Source organism: Schistocerca americana, unplaced genomic scaffold, assembly GCF_021461395.2.
Source record: "Schistocerca americana isolate TAMUIC-IGC-003095 unplaced genomic scaffold, iqSchAmer2.1 HiC_scaffold_470, whole genome shotgun sequence".
Classification (NCBI taxonomy): domain Eukaryota; kingdom Metazoa; phylum Arthropoda; class Insecta; order Orthoptera; family Acrididae; genus Schistocerca; species Schistocerca americana.
The window spans coordinates 78,156-91,628 of NW_025726204.1; the positions used below are offsets into that span (position 1 = coordinate 78,156).

Below are 13,473 nucleotides of genomic sequence, written 5' to 3' on the forward strand. Positions count from 1 at the left end.
GGCCGCCGCCACAAAACAAACACGGCGACAATCAACCACGACAACAACAACAACAACAACACCGCTTACCGCTACCGCCGCCCACACCCGCCACCGACCCCCGCAATCCAACCACCACGGCACGCAAACAGCATCCCCACGGGCATACAGAAACGCCAGACAGACACCCACACCAAACGCAACACGACAATCAAAACCTTCCCCGACGTGCTTTGATGGCCCTGAGAAGGGCCGTTTTGGGCCGCGCGTCTCTTGCGCGCCACTAGACGACGACGGGGGGTGGGGACGACGGAGTCAAGCGCCAAACCCTTCCTTTCCCATCTCTTTCTCCTCTACTCTACTTCTTCTTCTTGGGCGAAGCCTTCGCCTTAGACGGCGTCGTCGCCTTCTTCGGGCGCGGCGCCTTCGGCTTCTTCGTCGGAACCTTGGCGGCCTTCTTCGCCTTCGACGGCGACTTGGCCTTGGCCGGCTTGGCCGCAGCCGCCTTCTTCGCACCCGCGGGAGCGGCCGACGCCGCAGACGCCTTCTTGGCGGCGCCCGCCTTCCGACCGGTCGCCGCCTTCACGCCACCAGCCTTCTTTGCGCCGGCCGCACGGGCGCCCTTCTTCTCCTTGCTGGCCGGAGCGGCGCGCTTCTTCTTGGCACCGCCAGCACGAGCCTTGCCGCCCTCGGCCGCCCCCCCGCCGCCGGCGCCGGCAAGCTTGAACGAGCCGGACGCGCCCTTCCCCTTCGTCTGCACCAGCTCGCCCGCCACGACGGCCGACTTGAGGTACTTCTTGATAAACGGCGCCAGCTTCTCCGCGTCCAGCTTGTAGTGCGCGGCTATGTACTTCTTGATCGCCTGCAGCGACGACCCGCCGCGCTCCTTCAGACTCTTGATGGCGGCCGTCACCATCTCAGAGGTGCGCGGGTGCGCAGGCTTGGCGCGCGGCTTCTTCGCAGACGACGCAGACTTGGCCTTCTTCGTAGTGCCGGTGGCGGCGGGTGCCGCAGCAGTCTCGTTCGTAGCCGCCTGATCTGCCATTTCGACGACGCGCGTAACACACAGCGAGAGCGAGCGGGACGGCAGGCACGCAAGCACAAGAGCAGAGAATCACAAGGCCCAGCCAGTGTCGCGGGCGGGCGCGGACGGCCGAGAGAGCGGCCGCCACTCTGCGCGCCGCCGCGCCGCGCCTCCCGCGCTTGCTACCGCCCAACGTCCGACAGCCTGTGCGGAGCAGCCCCAAACCTGCGCCACAACCGCCCGCGCCTTTCAAACCACCGAGGATGGGGCTACACACAGCCACACCACAGTCGCCAACCAGTCGCCACGGCAGCGCCGCAAACCACGGCCAAACTGCAGCTACCGCGCGCTACAGCCTGGGTCGGCCCGCCGAGAATCGCCGCCCCCGCCCAAATGCCGCCCCCACAGCCCCAGCCGACGACCCGCCACAATGGCCAAACCTTCGGCAAAACTCCCACACCGTCGCCGCGGCAGCCCGGCCAGCGCGGCCGGCGCCACAGCCACACAAGCCGAGGCGTGCGGCGATGACGGCCGTGCAAACGCGCCTCCGCCGCCCCATCGCCTTCCGTCGCCCTCCCGCCGTTTCCCGATCGGCCCGCAGCCGTCGGGCCACATCGCGCGCCGTCCTCCTCCTCTCGCCCGCCAACATTCACAGCCGTTTCTCAACAATTGCCCGCCGCAAACGGACGCCGCCTGCGCAACAGGCGCCGCCGCCCCTCGCCGCTTCCGACCCAACCCCTCGACCGAGGCAAACCGCAATCCGAATCTACAGACCAACCCAATCTGCCGTCAAGCACACACGACAGCCGACCTTACACGTTACGCGTTACACATTACGTTTACACGTCTACGTTAGGTTAGGTTAGGTGGACGTGGGTTAGGTTAAGGGGACTTGGGTTAGGTTAAGCGTCAAACTTAGGTTAAGCATTCAAACACGTCAGGCGTCAGAGGTTAGGTTAGGTTAGGTTAGGTTAGGTTAGGTTAGGTTAGGTTAGGTTAGGTTACACGTTAGGTTAAGGGGTCAGTGCTAGGTTAAGAAGCGTCAAACGTAGGTTACAAAAGCGTTCAAACGTGAGGCGTGAGCCGGACAGCTTACCTTACGTAGACGTTAGGGGCTCACAGGCTGAGCTCACCTCGCCACACCACACGTTAGGTTCGGTTCGGTTCGCTCGGCTCAGCGTAAAGCGCCGAGGTCAGGGTTACGTTCGTTCACCTTCGGGCGCCACACTTTCGGTTGAAAGGTCGCGACGGGACGACGTCGGCAGGCACGCCGCAAACGAACAAAAACGTACAGACGACGTCGGAAACCGCCGACAGACGGGGGAGCAGCACGACCACGACCACGACCAGACACCGAGCGCGAACGAGACACACGCGAACCACCCCCACCGGCCAAAGGGCACCACACAACAACCCAGAGCACCACGTGTCGACACCAGAGCAACCCGCCGCTCACGCGACATGGCTGGCACCGAAGGGCAACCGCCCGCAACTGCGCTTTCCGCGCCGGCCCGGATGCACGTCGTGCTACAACAACACCACTACCGTACACAGCCGCTGTTCACAACATCACTATCAATGGCGCGCCCGCGGCTCGCCGCCGTCGCAGTCGCAGCCCCAACGCCAGCACTTTTGCACCACCATTCACACGCACCGCAACACAGCTCGCCGACACAGCCGAACAAAACAAACACCACACAACAACAGCAACAACGCCGCCGCCTCTACTTGTGCCGGCGACCCACCCCGCCGATGGCGCACCTCTCGCCAGCCGGCAATCGACACACACGCACCCACCCACCGGGGCCCAGTGCAAAAAAAAAAAAAAAAAAACACACAAAAACAAAAAAACCAAACAACACAAACGACACGGGAAGCGCACACCGCCACTTCGCGCGCACGCCACCAACCAGTCGTCGTCTCAAAATAACAAACACAAACAAAATAAACTAACAACTAGGGCAACACAAAACAAAAACGCCTCGCACGAACCGCCCACAAAAAGGACAAGCACACGCACAGCCTCTGCTGACGACCACGACGCAGCGGCACGCTGCTCCTGTCCCGCGCCCCGCGCCCCACTCGATTCACAACTCACGCGACACCGTCAACGACGGGCTCGCTTCCCGCAACCTACCACCTTTCCGCCACGACGCACAGCCCCAGCCCCACCCGACGACGCCCGTGGCAACGACTGCACTTTCACCACCGCCTCCCCCTTCCCCCCCAAAACACACACACACACACACACACAGCCAGCCAAAAACGCACTCGCGACCCACACATGCACGTGCATCGGCACACGCCAACCAGTCAACGTCGACAACCACACGCAAGGCTCGAAACGAAACCGGCGTCCTTCCACGTTGCCATCAAGCTACGCGACACAAGACACAAGGAACCAACACAACAGCCGGCCCCACTAATTCCCACTCTCACGCCGCAAAAAGCACACCGAAACCGCCAAACGCACGCACATTCCCCTTCGCACTGACACCACCGACCGGCTCGCTACCACACACCTCTCGGCAGCCGTTTCACGCCAATTCGCCACACCGCCCACACAGTCGACAAGCGCCCGCCCTGTACGGCACACGCAACGACGCAGCGCAGCAAAGGGCGCCCGCAACACATACCTCTCCGCCGCCCGACGCGCCAACCGCCACACCACACCGCCAGCCACTCGCAAATTGTGCACTGCCACCAGCCACACGTCCAACACGCCGCGCCGCCTCCGGCCACCCGCCAGGGGGCGCTCACGTCCGCGACAACAGCGCGGCCCGCCGGGCCGGGCCGAACCGAACCGAGCCGCCGCTGCTCTGCACTCGGCACGGCCACACCCTGCTGCAGACCGGGCTCGTCCCTCTGTACGCGTCTGCCTGCGCATCAACACAACACGACCTTTTTTTTTTTTTTCCTCTCTACCGCCATCCCTTCTTCTCGCGTTTTACTCGTTGTTGCAGCAGCGGCGCACACCTACACATCCACAGCCCCAGCCGAGCCGGCCTCACCTCAGGGCCCGCCGCCAGCGTCTCCTCCTCGGGCACAGGTGCGGTGCTGTGGCCGCCCATCCAACCGCATTGCTGGCCGTCCAGCCACCAGGCGTTCCCACTGCCGCGAGCCACGCCGCGCACCGACCCTGCTGCAGAAAACGAAGCATAGCCAGAGACCGACCGATACACAAAGCAAGCCGTCGCCTCGCCTCTTGTCCTTCCTGCCTTCCTTCCGCCCCCGCCCTTCTCACACCACCGCCTCTCCACTTTCGCCCCCCCCCCCCTCCTTTTTTTTCTTCTTTCTTTCTTTCTTTGGCCCTCTCTCCTTCCCGCCATGGCGGTTACGGCACCGCCTGCAGCGGCAGATTTTTTGCGCCCACACGCCTACTCCTACCACCATTAACCTTGCCCTGCCCTGCCCATCAACGTCGCAGTCGAACCGACGCTTGCCAACACACTGCCCACGTTCCTTTCTCTTTTCGGCCTACGCCCATTACGCGCCGCCGCCACAGCACCTTCCCTTCCCACAACACACCGACGTCATCACACGCACCCAAAACAGGGGCCACGACCGTGTTCCTCGCCCACTCCCATCCCGCACGGTACGCACATTCCCAACTACTACCGCGCACCCTCCCTTTCCACTCTGTGTGTCTCTGTGTCTGTGTCCTGTCCGCGCGTGACGCCTCTCAACATCCGCCGTCCCCCGTCCCGTTTTCGCCCCCATGCCGTCGTCGCGCCGCCTCCTCCCCGTCCACCGCCGCCCCTGTCCGCCCCGCACCACACCATACACCGCTGCTTGTCCCGGCCGTTGCCACCAAAGGCGCCGACCGCAAACGCGCCACGCCGCAGCCCCCGTGCGTCTCGCGCTCGCTTGCATCTCCGTGCCGACGCTGCCTCTCTTCCCACTCGCACTCGACCTCGACAACACAGTCTTTGGCTCCGCCACTGCGTGTTCCGGTGGTACGCACGCTGCAACACGTATGTATTCATTACCAGAGCGATGGCGAGGCATGACAGCATCTCTGTCTGACCAGAGAGTTCTTTATCGCTGCTAGTCGGCGCTTGGACCGCGCCAGACGACAGTAGTGGCACGCACCGGGTCGCCAGGAACAGTTGTTATATATATTGTAGCGCGAGTCGGGAGAGGTAGTAGTCGGTCGACAGTAGTAGCGGGTGGACGGTTGTACTGAGCGGGCGTCGGCGGCGTGCTCTGCTCGTCTCGCGACTCTGGTCACGGTTCGGGACGATGTATAGTATATTGTGTTATAATCAAGAGGTGGTGTGACGCTGCATTGCGCAAATCTGATAACGTATGTTCATTGTACTTATTTTGTTCAACAACACAAGCCCCACTATTACTTTTTTTCTAAAGTAACTTTTGTCTCTTAACGAAAAACATTCACTTTTTAAAGACTACTTCCTATGGCATTTCCCTCCAAGGAGTGCAATTAATTACCAGCCAGCACTCATTCATTGCACACAGCTGTGTAAGGGGTATCTACAATCGAGGAGCGGATATAAATGCAATTTTTTGTTTCTTTTTGTTTTTTGTTTTGTGTGTGTGTTGTAACCTCCCAGCAATATTTAAAATAATGGACAATGTTATTTACGGATGCTAATGGACATTGCGCTAATTGTAACCTCGCCCACAATGAGAGGTATTGAAAATGGCAACAACAATGTGCAATTCGCAATCTGACTCAAATATAAAGTCTTCACACAACATTTAAAAAAGTCCGTTCAGTGACAAGAAACTTCAATTAAACCGAAATATCGGTCTTTGGCCCTGTGCAAAACAATCGGAATTAAAGTCTTACCTCCGAATAAATGGATGTCACATTTCTGCTCTGGTTGTTGCGCAGCGCTTGGAGGAACTGCATTGCAAATAATAATATTCTCTTTTTTTGTGATTTTAGTGACATTTTTCTTCAAAGAAGTGGAACGAACTCTTTAGTTCAATAAAAGATTAAATGTTTGAAAAATGCTTTTGAAATAAAAATTATTATTGGGGAACTTGTTGGAGCATAATTACAATAAATACAATTTCTCATTATCTAATGATTATATTAATTAACAGTATACCTTATTCACCATCTTGACCAGTGTTGCCGACCGCCTACATCACACAACCGCACTCGGCTGCTACTACTGACCGACCGCTCTGCATGACGACTATTAGCGTACTGCACGCGACGACTACTGACAGAGTACAGCCCTCAACTACACAGACTGACTGACTGACTGAGAACCGCTCGCAACACTCGCGCAGTCCAGCGCAAACTCTCTGGTCACAGATGCTACAATGTCTCGCCATCGCTACTATGTTACATACGTGTTTCAGTGTCTTTTTCATTGGGGTAACGATCTTTGGCTCTTTTTATTCTGAATACAGGGCCAAAGGTCAACGGCTGCTGCCCTTATACAATTTATCAGGTTTCATTATGTCTGTTGCAATGTTACATACGGTTCACTCTTTCATTAATATTATCGTTGGGTTTGTTTTGTAGGGACGTTAACATTCTGGCACATTTTTATTATCATCGGACTCTCTGCTATTTGTGCAGGGAGGTTATACCTGGGTCCATTTCCATTTCCATTTACATTTTAATATTGATAGACTTTTTGTTTTCTTTTTTGTTTCTTGTTGTTTTTCCTTCTTTTTTTTTGTTGTTTTTTTTCTTTTGTTTTGTTTTTCCCGCTCTCACCACCACCGCCGCATCACGCCTTCCGTTTTCTTGGTTTCTTTTCTGTGCTTCAACATCACCGCGCCCCATTTCCACACCACAGCCATCAGCCTCCAAGACGGGCGGGCGCAGTGTGCCATTTCCGGCGCACAAGCACACCCGTACGGTACTCTCCTCGCCCCCACGCCACCAACAACACAGCGACCACGCGGCTTTCAGGCACGGCACGGCACGGCACGGCACCGGCGAAATGCGCCGCCCCCGCCCCCGCCCCTCCGCGCATCCGTCCGTCTCGCCACGTTCACTGACAGCCGCGTCTGCGGCTACACCACGACAACCACAACACAACACCGCTCCCCTCCCTGGCAACTCACATTGTTTTTCTCCTCCTCTTTTGCACAAACCACAACGCCGAGCACAGGCGCAAGCCACCCACACCGCGCCCCTCCCCGTCCCGTCTTTGGCCGCCGCTCCTCGTTTCCTCGTTTGCCCCCTCCCATCTCCCGAAATGCCATGCCAGCAGCGTTACGCATGCCCCTCCCCTGTCCACACAACACTACCGCCTAACGAACAGCCTTTTCCGGGCCACATGCAGGGCACGCCCACCTCCAAACACTGCCAATTCACGGACGCACGCACGCACTCACACACACACACACACACACACACACTCACTTTCTCGACACCTTTCTGTACGGAGGGTGCGTCATCTCGACCGTGACAGAGTGACGGCAACTATCGACGATCCATTTCCCCCCACTGGTAAAACATGTCCACTAACACCTACATACATCATTCAAGTACACAGACAATAGCATACACACAATGGGAGGGCACACGAACATGGACGGCACGGCACTGTCATACACTCTTCCTCAGAACCATATCAACAAACGTTACGTACATCCGGGAAAGCGAAAGCGAAAGCGAAAGCAAAGGCAAAGCCCAATGCAGCCGTCAAAGGTAACGTTCACCACGGCAGACACTTGCAGCCGCGCCGCCGTTAAACGCATTTCAGTGCGGCTCCAATACGCCTCCGACACGGGAACGTTCCGTTGCTCTACGAATGCGTTTCTCCCCTTTTTCCCTTCCTCTCTCTTTTGCCCCCCCCTCCTTGCACTCTTGCCTCATTCCTCACGTTCTGCCCAGACATTCGACCGATCAGAGTCAACCTTTCGTTACCGTTCTCAGCGCGACGGTGTACAACAGTATGACGGGTGTGCCCAAGACTTCGGTTCAGTTGCGTGACGCCGGTCTATCGCGCCGATCGACAGTTACTCAGGGGGCGACGGATCGGACCACGTCACCGACACACAAAACACTTTCAAACAAACAAACAAATACATACCGGATGGACACAGACAAACACGTGTACAGACATTCGCCAAACAAACGACCGGCGCCGCCGCCGCCGCCGCCGTCTAGCGTGCATCTTGAATGACGACATCGGTGTGCGTGCGTCGTACGCAATCAGTCAGACACGGCTATCAAACATCAGAGTCGAATGGTACATCATCGTGCGTGTCGCCGTACACGTACAGTACAATACAACAACAATGCGTCTTAATGGCACGTTCATTTCAACGTCACTCACACACCTCCACGCTGCAGTTACGTCGCACCATTGTCAAACTCGGCGTACAGCAAAGGGAATAGTGGGCGGCAAAAACAAACCAAACAAAAACATTTCACATTTCACCCTCGCCATGTATGATGTGCAAAAAAACAAACCCGCAAACGGCCGTCGTTACGGTGACACAAAAGTCGCCGATCGCACTGTCCCCCCTCGCAGACGGGTAACACACAAACACACACACACCCCAACAACACCAATGGGTCAAAAACCACGCCAACGAGGCGTGCCACCATTCCACGCCACGGCGACCAACCTCGTGGCCGTACCCCGCGCAACACGCTTTGACGCGCCCCCCCACCCACAATCAAAATGCACACATACATCACAGCCGTCCACACAAACAACAACAACAACAACAATTCCGCCCTTCCCGCAAAAGGCAAGTTGGTGGCCCTGAAAAGGGCCGTTTCGCCGCTCTCGCAACGGAGGAGCCTTCTCCATCCTTCCTTCCATTCCAGAGCCACCTCCTTACTTGGAGCTCGTGTACTTGGTCACCGCCTTCGTGCCCTCGCTCACGGCGTGCTTGGCCAGCTCGCCAGGCAGCAACAGCCGCACAGCGGTCTGGATCTCGCGGGACGTGATGGTCGAGCGCTTGTTGTAGTGCGCCAGGCGAGAAGCCTCGGCCGCAATGCGCTCGAAAATGTCGTTCACGAAGCTGTTCATGATGCTCATCGCCTTCGACGAGATGCCCGTGTCAGGGTGCACCTGCTTCAGCACCTTGTAGATGTAGATGGCATAGCTCTCCTTCCTCTTGCGCTTCTTCTTCTTGTCGCCCTTCGAAATGTTCTTCTGCGCCTTGCCAGCCTTCTTGGCGGCCTTCCCGCTAGTCTTGGGCGGCATCTCCAACCAACGTACGGCAGCAGCAACACCAGTAGCAAGCGCTCCGCTCTAGTCAGCGTCTCCCCACACAGTGGCACCCGCCGCCAGCCGCCGCCGCACCTTTACCAGCTCGCCCTGTTGCGGCCGCCGACCAATGGGGCGCGCGCGCAACCGGCCGCCGCACCCGAGCCCATAAAGCACCCCCACCCCGGCTGCGCCGGCACGCACTCCGCTGCTCGACTCGCTGCCGCTCGCACCGGTCGTTTTCGTTTCCGTTTCGTGTGCACCGTCGCTAGCCCATCGCCATGTCCGGACGCGGAAAGGGAGGCAAAGTCAAGGGCAAGTCAAAGTCCCGCTCAAGCAGGGCTGGGCTCCAGTTCCCGGTCGGCAGAATCCACCGCCTCCTGCGCAAGGGAAACTACGCAGAGCGCGTCGGCGCCGGGGCGCCCGTCTACCTCGCCGCCGTCATGGAGTACCTCGCGGCTGAGGTGCTCGAGCTGGCCGGAAACGCGGCCCGCGACAACAAGAAGACGCGCATCATCCCGCGCCACCTGCAGCTTGCCATCCGCAACGACGAGGAGCTCAACAAGCTCCTGTCGGGCGTCACCATCGCACAGGGTGGTGTCCTGCCCAACATCCAGGCCGTCCTGCTGCCAAAGAAGACCGAGAAGAAGGCCTAAAGGAGGCCAGGCAATCGCAGCGCCGCGTGCTCCCCTGCACGCAACGCGCTTTGCCGGCTCGGCCCACAACAATCGGCCCTTTTCAGGGCCACCACACAAACCTACGTCCAAAGCAAAATTTCAGTCGTCCTCGCCGCACCTTGTTTTGTTTTAACTTTGCACTGTCACAGCACAGCCGCCGCCGGCGCACGTCCGCCATCTTGTCGTCCACACAGCCCGTGTGGCCCAACACACACACACACGCACACATTTTGCACCGTCGCAGTCGCCTTCCAAACCGACAACGGCAGCAATAATGACCATTGTTAAAGGGAGGCGTGTCGACACACCGCCCTCCACTCCCGCGCGCAACGGCCGTCGACACGAACGAAACAGCTGATCCGGCCGCCTATGCCCACACGCCTTGCCTCGGAAACCCCAACGCCGCCGCAAACAAACACACAGAGACAAACCACGCAAGCAAATAATCACCGCCTCTCGCACAACAACACACAGCCCGCCCGCCATCTCCGTCGCGATCGATACAAAGACACACAAACGAAGCAGCTCCACACACAGCCAGCCACATGACACGTTTCCTTTCCTTCTCCCCTCCCAGTCACATCACGTCGCTCAAACGGAAAGAAAGAAACAAACAAACAAACAACACAGCGCGCACACACGCAGCAACAACACAGACTCTTTCGCACTTTTCAACTTCCGAACAGTGTGGTGGCCCTGAAAAGGGCCGTTTTCTAGTCTCTCCCACCCACAAGCACGGCCGCGGGAAGGCCAGCGCCCGCTGCGACGCAGCCTAACCGCCGAAACCGTACAGGGTGCGCCCCTGCCTCTTCAGGGCGTACACCACGTCCATGGCCGTCACAGTCTTGCGCTTGGCGTGCTCAGTGTACGTCACCGCGTCGCGGATCACGTTCTCCAGGAACACCTTCAGCACCCCGCGGGTCTCCTCGTAGATCAGACCAGAGATGCGCTTCACGCCGCCCCTGCGAGCCAGGCGGCGGATGGCGGGCTTCGTGATGCCCTGGATGTTGTCGCGCAACACCTTGCGGTGCCGCTTGGCGCCACCCTTGCCGAGCCCCTTTCCTCCCTTGCCGCGGCCTGTCATCCTTCCTTCCTCGGGCAAAGCAAAACGTGCACAAACAGCAGCTGCAGCGGCTGGCGAGTCGGCTACGGTCTGCGCCCAGCGCGCCCGCCGCCCCCCTATATAGACTCTGGCCCGCCCTCCCCCCACCACGCGCAACCGAGGGCATATAAGCGCAGCACGGAGGCGCGCGGGCCCGTTGTCAAGGCAGCACCGGACGCCGCGCCGCACCTAACCTCCACGCACGCCGCTCCGCTACCGCTACCGCTACCGCCATGGCCCGCACAAAGCAAACGGCCCGCAAGTCCACCGGCGGAAAGGCGCCGCGCAAACAGCTCGCCACCAAGGCGGCGAGGAAGAGCGCGCCCGCCACCGGAGGCGTCAAGAAGCCCCACCGCTACAGGCCGGGCACCGTCGCCCTGCGAGAAATCAGGCGCTACCAGAAGAGCACAGAGCTGCTCATCCGCAAGCTGCCATTCCAGCGCCTAGTGCGCGAGATCGCCCAGGACTTCAAGACCGACCTGCGCTTCCAGAGCTCCGCAGTCATGGCCCTGCAGGAGGCCAGCGAGGCCTACCTCGTCGGCCTCTTCGAAGACACCAACCTGTGCGCAATCCACGCCAAGCGCGTCACCATCATGCCCAAGGACATCCAGCTCGCGCGCCGCATCCGCGGCGAGCGCGCCTAAACCGCGCCGCGGCACCGCACCGCACAAACAAAAACGGCCCTTTTCAGGGCCACTAACATCTCTCCGTCGCGAGCAAACTTTGTCGGTCGCCTGCCTCTCGCCCCGCAACCCAAAAACAAAAACCACCACTTCCCGTCCGTCCGCCACACCCGCTCACTCTGCCTGCCTGCTAGCAGCGCGCAACAATCACACATCATCCCTCCCCGGCGCTCAAAGCGCACAATACCCAACGGCCGACGTCACACCGCACGGGTGGCTGGCCGGCCGCCGCTTTCGTTTCGAAAACAAAAAAAACCCGCACTCCACTCCGACGGCCAACGGCCAGGCAGGCGCGCTCGCTCGCTCTACACGCCACCGAAATCCCCGCCGACTCCTTCCGCATCTCAACGTGCCCCCCCGTTGCAAAACATAACACACACACACACAAAGGAACAAAACAAAGACCAGACACGACTCGACAAGACAGACATCCGAGAAGAACGAACGCAGGCAAGCCAACCAACGTATTCAAACAAAACAACGTGACAGAAAACCAACCGTCGGCCGCCGCCACAAAACAAACACGGCGACAATCAACCACGACAACAACAACAACAACAACACCGCTTACCGCTACCGCCGCCCACACCCGCCACCGACCCCCGCAATCCAACCACCACGGCACGCAAACAGCATCCCCACGGGCATACAGAAACGCCAGACAGACACCCACACCAAACGCAACACGACAATCAAAACCTTCCCCGACGTGCTTTGATGGCCCTGAGAAGGGCCGTTTTGGGCCGCGCGTCTCTTGCGCGCCACTAGACGACGACGGGGGGTGGGGACGACGGAGTCAAGCGCCAAACCCTTCCTTTCCCATCTCTTTCTCCTCTACTCTACTTCTTCTTCTTGGGCGAAGCCTTCGCCTTAGACGGCGTCGTCGCCTTCTTCGGGCGCGGCGCCTTCGGCTTCTTCGTCGGAACCTTGGCGGCCTTCTTCGCCTTCGACGGCGACTTGGCCTTGGCCGGCTTGGCCGCAGCCGCCTTCTTCGCACCCGCGGGAGCGGCCGACGCCGCAGACGCCTTCTTGGCGGCGCCCGCCTTCCGACCGGTCGCCGCCTTCACGCCACCAGCCTTCTTTGCGCCGGCCGCACGGGCGCCCTTCTTCTCCTTGCTGGCCGGAGCGGCGCGCTTCTTCTTGGCACCGCCAGCACGAGCCTTGCCGCCCTCGGCCGCCCCCCCGCCGCCGGCGCCGGCAAGCTTGAACGAGCCGGACGCGCCCTTCCCCTTCGTCTGCACCAGCTCGCCCGCCACGACGGCCGACTTGAGGTACTTCTTGATAAACGGCGCCAGCTTCTCCGCGTCCAGCTTGTAGTGCGCGGCTATGTACTTCTTGATCGCCTGCAGCGACGACCCGCCGCGCTCCTTCAGACTCTTGATGGCGGCCGTCACCATCTCAGAGGTGCGCGGGTGCGCAGGCTTGGCGCGCGGCTTCTTCGCAGACGACGCAGACTTGGCCTTCTTCGTAGTGCCGGTGGCGGCGGGTGCCGCAGCAGTCTCGTTCGTAGCCGCCTGATCTGCCATTTCGACGACGCGCGTAACACACAGCGAGAGCGAGCGGGACGGCAGGCACGCAAGCACAAGAGCAGAGAATCACAAGGCCCAGCCAGTGTCGCGGGCGGGCGCGGACGGCCGAGAGAGCGGCCGCCACTCTGCGCGCCGCCGCGCCGCGCCTCCCGCGCTTGCTACCGCCCAACGTCCGACAGCCTGTGCGGAGCAGCCCCAAACCTGCGCCACAACCGCCCGCGCCTTTCAAACCACCGAGGATGGGGCTACACACAGCCACACCACAGTCGCCAACCAGTCGCCACGGCAGCGCCGCAAACCACGGCCAAACTGCAGCTACC

At 59.7% G+C, this 13,473-nt stretch overlaps 1 protein-coding gene across 1 annotated transcript; it reads right to left on the reverse strand.

Annotated features, from left to right (window-relative positions):
* Positions 1–349: 349 nt before the first annotated feature.
* LOC124584362 (histone H1-III-like) lies at positions 350–13,081 on the reverse strand (the record flags this gene model as incomplete). The annotated part of the gene is made up of 2 exons (XM_047131351.1): positions 350–958; positions 12,479–13,081. Coding segments are annotated over 2 exons (1,212 nt in total), but the record flags the coding sequence as incomplete, so codon positions are not given.
* Positions 13,082–13,473: the final 392 nt, after the last annotated feature.